Source organism: Ailuropoda melanoleuca, chromosome 13 (genome assembly GCF_002007445.2).
Source record: "Ailuropoda melanoleuca isolate Jingjing chromosome 13, ASM200744v2, whole genome shotgun sequence".
NCBI classification, from domain to species: Eukaryota; Metazoa; Chordata; class Mammalia; order Carnivora; family Ursidae; genus Ailuropoda; species Ailuropoda melanoleuca.
In genome coordinates, this window is record NC_048230.1 from 43926022 (window position 1) to 43935532 (window position 9511).

Below are 9511 nucleotides of genomic sequence, written 5' to 3' on the forward strand. Positions count from 1 at the left end.
CGAGGCGCTGCCGCTGGCGGGCTGCTGGCGACCCGTGCGAGGGCAGACGGCGCCGCGGTGTCGGGGGCGGCGCGGAGGGCCGTAGTCACACCTGGTCTGCAGGCGAGCGCGCGCCCCACGACCTGGGGCCGGGGAGGGGGGGCCCTGTACCGCCGGGTGACCCGCCCCGGGGCCGGGGGTCGCGGCCCCAACCGCGGCGCGGGGTCGAGATTCCGGCCGCGCCAGCCTCTCCCGGGTCTGCGAGCCTCTTGGTTCCCCTAAGGCGGCCGGGGCCGGCGAGAGTGCTGGGCTGCCAGCACCCCGCGCTGCTGTTCCCGTGGTGTTGCTGTTCCTGCTGCAGATTCGGGGGAGCTGCGGGAGGAAAGTTAGTTTCTGTGGGAGGAACTAACTATGACGGGTTAAGCGAAACGGCATGTCGGGACTAACCTGTTTTTGTAAGAAGTGTGCCAGGAAGGAGGTGGTCCAAAATCTGAGCAGAGCTTGCCCTTTGCTCCTGCTTTCTTTTCAAAACTGTCAGCAACAAACACATTATTTTTGTACTAAGAAACAAATTCAAACGACAGATGGTTTTTCCACCTTGGCTTCAGAGACCCTATGTTATAAGACGTTCTTGACTGAAGTTCCCCAGATGAAGGAGAATCAGCCCCGTCTGTCCCTAGGGAAAATCTGACCGGTGGTGGGTACCGGGCCGCCTGGGAAGAGGAGCACTTAGCTCTGGGGAGGCAGGGGCGCGTCTGGCTGATGGCTTCTCCCGCCCGAGGGAAGCCCCCAAGGCGATTCTCTTCTCTTCTCCGGGCCAGACTCACCTTTCGGTTTCTCTTCCGGGAGGCCTTTCTACTTGCCAGGAATAGTTTGGTGTGGCCGTGGCCCAGACTGGACCGTTGCGGTCTGCACACAATAAACCAAATTACTGCCTGATGTTTTCCTAGGATGTAAAGCTGAGCCGGGAAGCTCCAGGCCCCAGCGTGCCGTCTGTCCTGTGGCCCTCTACTGACGCCCCTTGTGTGTCTGGCCACACCTGCTTGTATGGGCTCGTCTTCAGTACTTTTGTACACACCCAGCTTGGACAGTGGCCCTTGGGGCAGGGGCGGGTGCCCAGCTCCCGGGGAAGAACCGCAGCGAGAACTGAGAGGACTGGGCATGATGTAGGCTGGCCACGGTGTCTCTGGGCCATGGGGCCAGGATAGCAGGCACCTTTCATTGCAGCAAGGGGAGTGTGTGCAGCCATCGCGAGCCTGACCCACGGGCCATGTGGTGCCCCGGGGCAGGCGCCGAGGAGAAGGTGCTGTGGAGGGAGCCATGAAACAGGCCCCTGCAGACACGTCTACACTGGTGGATGATTTCTCACTATACTGAGTCTTAAAGATGTACCAACCTTTTGATTTAATTAATTAAGTCACAGCAGTTGATCCTAAAGGTAGAATGCTACGTATGGGAAATGCCCCGTGCCTGCAGCTGCTCACCGTAGCCTCGGAAATGGTGAAATCTGGAAGAAATGTGAATGGCCTAAAATACGGTAGAATTGACTGACGTGTAAGTGACCACGCATCCTTTCTGGGACAGTACTCGGGGGTCCCAGGTGCTTGGCAAGATCACCAAACATTTCATCCAGATATGCCGTCTGTTGTCAGCTCAGTTACGGTGATAAGGGACAAGAACAGGGGAGCTAAACACATCAAGAACACGTCTGAAGCCGGCAGAGCAAAGCCCGGATGGAAGGCCCCACCTCCTCGCTGTGGCTGGGGTGGGATGGTGGCTCTCTGGGACCTGTGTTGTCTCTGAACCTCTGAGGCAGGGCAACACTCTGGCCTGCCCCCCGGCACCCACAGCCCTGCTGGCAGTGGTGCATTTGAGAGCAGGCTTTCCACCTCAGCGCTGTGGACACCGGGGCTGGCTCCCCCTCTGTGTGGGGCGTCCCAGGCATTGCAGGGTGCTGAGCAGCGCCCCTGGCCTCCACCCACTGGTGCCAGGAGCATGCCCCCCCCCCCAGTGGCGACAGCCGCCAGTGTCTCCAGACGTCGTCCTCTGTGCCCTCTGTCCCCACGGAGAACTCTGTCTCAGAGGGTGTGCTGCCAGGGGCGGCCGTGAGGGCGGCCTCCAGGCTGGCCTTGCCAGGTGCCGGGTGGCCCGCGTGTTGACCCAGGCCCGCTCTCTCGCAGCAACTGAAGCAGCAGCGGGACAAGCTGAGGCTGTACCAGAAGGGGGTCGCTCGGCAGCTGGAGCGGGAGCGGGAGATCGCCCGGCAGCTCCTGCGGGACGGGAGGAAGGAGTGAGTGGGGCCCCGNCCCCGGGGGGGGGGGGGGGGGCCAGGCCCAGGAGGCCGGTCTGCGCCAGGCGAGGCCGGCCGGCGGGCGGGCTGCGGGCTCACTGCACGGTCCCCTCTGCAGACGGGCCAAGCTACTGCTCAGGAAGAAGCGGTACCGGGAGCAGCTTCTGGACAAGACGGAAAACCAAATCACCAGCCTGGAGACGATGGTAGGCGGAGTGGGCTGTGGGGGCAGATGGAGGTGGGGAAGGCAGGCCCCTGACCGCCTGGCTGGCTTTGGCTTCCACCTCAGGTCCAGAGCATTGAGTTCACCCAAATTGAAATGAAGGTAGTCGAAGGGCTGCAGATTGGAAATGAGTGTCTGAAAAAGATGCACCAGGTAGGTGCTTGCAGGGCTGGGAGCAGAGAGGAAGGGGAGCGGGGTGGATGAGGGGGCGGGGCTTGTTCTGGAGGCCACAGTTGTGCCCAGGTCATTGGCCAGGAGCTGCTGGTGCCAGCTGGGAATGTGGGGAAGCAGTTGCTACTGGGAGAGGGGGACGGTGTCAGTGGTGGACAGACTCAGGGGATTGACCTGATCGTGGGGGGATGGGCACAGACTATGAATTGGGTCCACAGATGCTCAAGTGACTGGAAGAAAAGTCCAGGAGGGTGCAGGAAGGGTGTGGTGAACTAATTGGGAGGGCTTCCTGGAGGAGGTGAACACGGCCTCGTAGGAAGCGGCATAGAGATGGGTGGCAAAAGGAGGGGTGAGGCTCAGAGAGGCCATGCCCCAGCTGACCCCCATCTCCTGATGAGTGGACAGCAGGGGCTCCCCAGAGCGCCACAGCCAGCCAGCTTCTCTGACCGGCCATCTGGTGCTGTACCTGCCAGTCCAGCAAAGGCCCTTCTCTGAGCCCACACGAATCATGTCAGCGGCCCAGAAAAGCATTGACACCTTTTTACTGATTTCTCCCTGGACCCCCGAGGGCTGCTTGGGGTGCCCGAAGGTCTGGGGCAAAGGGCCAGGAGTCTGAGCAGTACCCTTGAGGCTTCTGAAGAGATGGGCCTTTCCAGAACTCTGAGCCTCTGTGCATGGGCCCAGCCCGCGGCAGAAACCCCCAGAACTATGTCGTGTCCTGTGTGGCCTGGCTTGTGCCCTGCCGGTCCAGGTGGCCTTACCGCAAGGGCTTCTGTTAACGTGCCTCACTGACAAGACTGACTCTGAACTGATTAGGTGATGTCCATAGAAGAAGTGGAGCGGATACTGGAGGAGACCCAGGAGGCTGTGGAGTACCAGCGGGTAGGTGTCACCAGGTCACAAGGACCCCACCTTCCACCAGCCCGCAAGTGCATCTGCAGCCCCCATGAGTGCCGCGTGGCCGCCCTCGAGGGCCGTGCCCGCCCGTGCTTGTGGTGGTCACGTTTTCTCCAGTGAGGGGGGCCTTGAGCCACGGGCTGTCTCCTTTCTCCACAAGGGGCCACCTTACCCCCTGCCCCAGCCTGGCCGTGGTCCTCATTTCTGCTCCTTTTGCAGCAAATAGATGAGCTGTTGGCAGGAAGCTTCACTCAGGAGGATGAAGATGCCATCCTGGAGGAGCTGAATGCAATCACTGAGGTAATGGGACCCCCCAGGACTGAGCGCCGTCACTCAGGTGACAGGACCCCCCAGGACTGAGTGCAGTCACTCAGGTGATGGGGTCCCCCAGGAGGCCTCTGCCCATCGTGGTCTTTGGCCTTGGGTCATGGGCACACAATCCTGGTTTTGCAGCTGGTGTCCCTAAAACGACTAGAATTTGTGCTACGCTGAAGCCCATTCTCCTCGTGAGCTGGCTGACAGCAGGGAGAAACACCGAAGAGAACAGTTTCCTGGGTTGTGCACCCCAGAATGTTGCCGCTGCTGGAGCAGCCTGTAGCCAGGCGTGCCTGGACAGCACCGCAGTGCTGACTCCTTGCTCCCTCAGCGCCCTCTGGGGGACAGAGTGTGGCTTTGCGATCACATGGGTGTTCTTTCCCGTGGTGGCCTGGTCACTCACTGTCGTGCGCAGGGCCTGTATACGTGGCCCTGAATGCTGCTAATGTCGTTCCACGCAGGCCCGGAGGCCTGTGTTCGCCCCGTGACTGGGCGATCTCCGCCTCTGGGTCACTGTTCCAGGCCGCCATGTTCTCCCTGTGACCCCGCCTGCCGCTCCCCATACCCGCAAGGGGGGCAGCTGGTTAGCGTCGCTGCTCTCTGCCCTTCGGTGTCCCGCAGCCACCTGCCTCCGGATGTCCTTCCTCCCGAGGACCTGAGTGCCCCGAGCGGCCAGGGAAGCCAGCTGGGGGGTGGACCATGTGTTGCCCCCGGGGACAGCCAGCTCCGCCACAGACCTGCCCCAGAGCAAGGACAGCCGGGGCACCTCTGCAGCTCCGGGACCCGTGTGCGTGCGTGTTCCCCAGCCCGCGTGCCTGCACCACCAGGGTCTGAACCGGAGTCCCCAGAAGCCCTGTGGAGCAATTCAGGTGTCGGTGGTGCCGGGCGCTGTGGAGGCCGCGCTCTGGAGCTTTGGTGCGAGAGCTTCTTGCTCAGACGGTGTCCTACAGCCTCCACCCTCTGTTTCTCGTAGGAGCAGATAGAGCTCCCAGAGGTTCCTGCAGAGCCCCTTCCCGAAAAGAAACCAGGTATGCTGCTTGTCTGTCCTTCGGAGAGCAGTGAGTTCCAGAACAAAGCAAAGCGCCCGGGCCGCGAGGTCCTTCCCTTCCTGCTTGCTGGAAGTGGGTTCTTGCCTCCCCAGCTGGGCCGCTGAGCTTGCCGGGGCCTGGCTCTCTGGGGTGGGGGCGACCTTGGAGCCTAACCCCATTCAGAGAGGCGTAGCCCGTAGGCAGAGCTGGGAAAAGGCCGTGTCCAGCCCAGGACGAGCCGTCCTCTAAACAGCACAGCCCTGTGGTGCCACTTGCCGCCGGGGCCCTGCGTGGCTGGTGGTCCCTCCGCGTTTCTGCCCCTCTCCCCATTCCTCCTTCACGCCAGGCCCGAGTGCTTGCGCCTCGGCCCGTCAGCCCCGCAGGCCCTGCCCAGAGCACGTCACCCTGGAACCTGGCTCCTTGCTGCCTCCCCTCTTCTCTGGATGTTTCTGCCTCTGGGGTCTTCTCTACTCGACAAACACCTCTTTCTTTCCTCCACAGAAAAAGTCCCCAGCGAGGCCAGGCCCAAGCAGGTGGAGCTGGTGGCAGCTTCGTAACTTGGCCTCCACTCGTGGGACTGGCGGGGACTCCCCGGCGACTGGGGCCCACAGAGTTTGGGTGCGTGGCCAGCCCTGACCCGGCTCCCAGGGGGCCGGTGCCAGGCCAGGCCGGTCAGGTGCTGACGGAGCAGCGTGGCACACACAGGGCTTGATACCAGGATGACTATGGAGCGTTTCCCTGGCGCTGCTGTCTTGCTTTCATTTCTGGATTAGATGGCAACATTCAGACCCTCTGGCCAAACACAGCTTCTGACGCCATGGTTCCCACGCGGCCACAGGCAGGCCCGACGCTCCTGGTGCTGGCCACACTCCTGTCCCTGGCCCCGCGAGGCTCCACAGGCCACCTTCTCCGCAGCTTGCTCTCCTTTGGAGGGCGCGTCGAAGCTAGCTTCTTGCCTGCCCTTTCCTCACTTCTCCCTGCTGCTCCCGTCAGCTGGCGGGCGGCTTCAGTTAGGGAGTCCCTGCCTTGGCCTGGCTTCCTGACCTGCCCAGTTTCCATGTTGGCTCAGGGCTGGAAACCTCTCTTCTGCGTCGGTGTTCAGGGGTGTCGGGCCGTGCGGGTGGACACACCCTTGCTGGCTTGGTGACTGCAGGAGCCCCAACCAGTGCTTGTCACCAGCGGGAGCTCGGCCCCGCTACAAAGGGACGTTCCCGCAGATCCAGCGGTCTCCCTGGGGTTCCCGGAGGTGCTGACGGGGGCTGCTCGGCACGTGCGACACCTGTTGCCTGGGAACCGGCCTGGCCCCTGGAGCTCTCCGACCCACCGTCTCTGAGCTGTCGGCTGCCGGGCGGAAGCTGTTGGGGGTGGTCGCGGCTTTTGAGTTGACGGTTCATTTTGGTATTAGACAATCCCGATGACATCACCCTCCCAGCAAGAACAGAAAGAGGACCTCCCAGCCCCCCAACAGGTCAGCCCCATATTAAAGTTGATGCCTGCATGGTCTGCTGCCTCGTGGAGCGGGGTCCATGGGAGCACCTGGGTGGGTTCAAGTGCGGCTCCTCTCCACTAGTGTCCCTAAACACGGCCCCGTGCCCCTCCGAGGGCATTCACTCGAGGGCGCCTGCCTCGGCAGCCCCACGTGGGGGCTGAGGGTGCAGGGGCAGGTGAAGGTCCTCAGTGCGCCGACGGGGCTCCAGCACGGAGGACGCCCTGTGCTCAGACCGTTCCCTCTGGGCGGCTGCCTGTAGCAAGGTGCAGGGGAGGGTCCTGGTTCCCCTGCAGTGGAATAGACACCAGCAGTCTCAGTCACTAAGGCCAGCCTCAGACCCCTCGGGGTGAGGGAGGCTGGTCAGTTGGGTACCTCCAGCGGGGGGGGCTGGTTTGGAGTCCCAGTGCCCAGGTGGGAAGTCAGATGCCCCAGGGAGTGAGCAGGCGATAGCAAGGAGAAGCTTGGGGGGGTCCCACTTATGGGGGCTTCCGTGCCCTTCACTCAGAGGGCATGATGGGATGTAGCCAAGTTGCCAGGGGCGGTGACAGGAGATGAAAACCTGAATCTGGAGGTGTAATGCCGGCCTCAGCCAGGAGGGGGCTCTCTGCCAGCTAATTTGGGGGATTTTGCAGGAAACTGGCATTGCCCGTACCAGTCTGGCTGCTGGGCCCCACTCATTTGTTTCTGGTAACACAGCCACCTGTCCCTAAGACTGCACAATGGCCCTAAGGGCAGTTCTGATAGACAGGAAGGAGCAGGCTGCCTTTCCATCCAGTGACCCTGTCCCCCTCTGCAGCTGCCGGTCCAAGGGCATGGAGGGAATGGATGGCCTGGTTGGGGGAGGTGCAGACCCCCACCGGCAGGGTGGACCCCGGAGTTCGGGCTTGTCTGCAAAGCCTGCCCTTTGCAGTCACTGGCTGGCCTCCTTGAGGGTTTCACCACTGGGGCTGCGCCGTGCGATGACAGGGATCCAGCTGCCCACCTTGTGAGCTCCTGGATAACCCGCCTGGGTCTGCACGGCCCGCTCCCTGGCATGGGGAACACAGTAAGCACCCTGGGTGTCGTCCTGACCCTGGTGAGGGGCACCCTCATCTCCTGAAATAGCCCGGAAGTTGGGGAGGGAACCTTGTCCTCGTTCACTGTCCAAGAAGTTACATCTTATGTACGAATTAATCACCTTTTCTCTTTTACACGTTTATTCTGTTCACCTCGGGAGGTTTTGCCCTGAAACCCAGCATGACCTTGAGCTGACCCCTAGGCTTTGGCCCCGGAGGTTGCCTGGCTTGCCAGCCCGACCCCCTCACCATGGGTGCGTGCGTGTGTGTGTGTGTGTGTGTGTGTGTGTAGGGGGCCAGGATGAGCCTCACATTGATCCTGCCCAGCACTGAACCCTGGTCCTAAAACACCAGCTACATGACCCTGACCCTCTTCATTCTAGTCTACAGGACACAGGACTCAGGAACACTACAGACAAGTCAGAACTGAGTTCAAACCCCTGGTGGCCGAGCTGGTACCCTGCCCCAGATCAGTGGAGGCTAGGAGAACAGGTGGGAGAGGCTTATGGGGGGACCACGGAGCCATTAGACTAGAGAGAACTCTCTGGGGAGCTGGCACAGGCCTGGGACAGGAAGTGGGGGTGAGGACTGGGCACTTGGACCATTTTTGGTGCACATTTGTCACCAGTACAAGCAGCATGAAAGTTTAAAAGCAAGGGATGGGCAGCTGGGAGGACAGGGCACCCAGAAAGAGATGAGGGCACCACCCAGGATGACGTCTGGCACCCAGTTACGGGATAGGGGCTGCTGGGGATGGATGGGGGCCCCCTGGGCCACGTGTGTGCCCTGCCCTGGGGAGGCATTTTCCCCCTCCCCACCTACAGCCACCCAGAGGGTCTCCTTGAAACCCTGCCCTACTCAGGGAGAGAGGTAGGGGACATCAGGCAGAGCGTGGAGTGTTGTCCTGACAACCCACGGGCTTCTGGTGGTGCCGGCTCTTCTCCATGGTCACTCCGTGGCTACAAACTCAGGAGGGAGGCCCTGCCACCCCGTCCACGTCCACGTGCACAAGAACATTCGAAGCTCAAATGGCCACTGGAGGCCAAAGTGGTCTGAACCAGCCAGGCTGCCGGCTGCCAGAACAGCAATCACCATTCTCCAGAGGAACATGACAGACCCAGAGTCGACAACACAGCAGCCAAGATGCCGATTTACAATCCCGAATTACTCACCGTGCAAAGAATTGTGAAAACGTGACCAGTTTCCAAGGGGAAAGACAATCAGCAGATGCCAACTCAGAGCCAGGTGGAAAGCAATTACCACAACTATGTCACAGAAGGTAAAGTTACACATACTGGAAACAGATGGAAAGATCTCAGCTGAGTAGTAGAGAGGATACAAAAGAACAAAATGCAAATTTCAGGACTGAAAAATACACCAAAAACCCAAAAAATTAACAAGTTCAATCACAGGAAGGAGGTATCCAAGGAAAGACTGTGAGCTGGACAACTGGCCAACAGAAATCGTCTGGTCTGGAGAAGAGATGGAAGTCTGGAGGCAAGTCCATGCCTCGGGGACCGGTGAGACAGGATGAGAGGGTCCAGCGTTGTGTTATTAAAATCCCAAGAGGAGAAACATGATAGCAGAGAAAAAAATTTTTTGGAGAGACTGGCAGAAAATTACATTTGAGGAAAGGCTTCAACTCCAGACTTGAGAACTGCAGTAACCCCCAAACAGGGCAAATCCAAGGAAAGCCATGCCTGACGTATCATAGTTACACTGCTAACACTGAAGGCAAAGAAAAAGAATCTGGAAGGCTCTAGGTAGCAACGAAAACTGTACTGAGGAACGACGTTCTGAACAAGCACTTGGGATCAGAAACCACAGCGGCCAGAAGATGGGGAAACAGGATCTTGAAAGCGCCGGAAGGGGGGCACCTGGGGGGCTCAGGCGTCAAACATCTGCCTTCAGCTCAGGGCGTGATCCCAGGATCCTGGGATCGAGCCCCGCCTCGGGCTCCGTGCTCAGTGGGGAGCCTGCTTCTTCCTCTCCCACCCCCCCTGCCTGTGTTCCCTCTCTAGCTGGCTATGTCTCTCTGTCAAATGAATAAAATCTTAAAAAAAA

At 60.4% G+C, this 9511-nt stretch overlaps 1 protein-coding gene and 1 long non-coding RNA gene across 2 annotated transcripts in view; one reads left to right on the top strand and one right to left on the bottom strand.

The window, feature by feature from the left end:
• The window catches only part of LOC117795416, a 10042-nt gene extending 8867 nt beyond the window's left edge, over window positions 1–1175 (bottom strand). Inside the window, exons 1-2 of the long non-coding RNA XR_004619417.1 lie at window positions 807–1175; window positions 427–510 (exon numbers count right to left, since the gene is read on the bottom strand). This is a non-coding gene — a long non-coding RNA (uncharacterized LOC117795416). The remainder of the gene's footprint in view (window positions 1–426; window positions 511–806) is intronic.
• Window positions 1176–1249: 74 nt separating this feature from the next.
• CHMP6 (charged multivesicular body protein 6) lies at window positions 1250–6405 on the top strand. Its single transcript, XM_019802368.2, has 8 exons — window positions 1250–1287; window positions 2144–2269; window positions 2388–2475; window positions 2559–2645; window positions 3480–3545; window positions 3780–3860; window positions 4849–4903; window positions 5405–6405. Exons 1-8 carry the CDS (start codon window positions 1250–1252, stop codon window positions 5458–5460), a joined length of 597 nt encoding a protein of 198 aa, XP_019657927.2. The 3' UTR covers window positions 5461–6405.
• The last annotated feature ends 3106 nt before the right edge of the window (window positions 6406–9511 follow it).

Excerpts from the sequence above, each read along its gene's own strand:
- CHMP6 (XM_019802368.2), top strand. The coding sequence starts at position 1,250 with ATGTGGTGCCCCGGGGCAGGCGCCGAGGAGAAGGTGCT. Across the intron at positions 2,270-2,387 it reads CTGCGGGACGGGAGGAAGGA|ACGGGCCAAGCTACTGCTCA; the intron begins GTGAGTGGGGCC and ends TCCCCTCTGCAG. Across the intron at positions 2,646-3,479 it reads GTCTGAAAAAGATGCACCAG|GTGATGTCCATAGAAGAAGT; the intron begins GTAGGTGCTTGC and ends TGAACTGATTAG.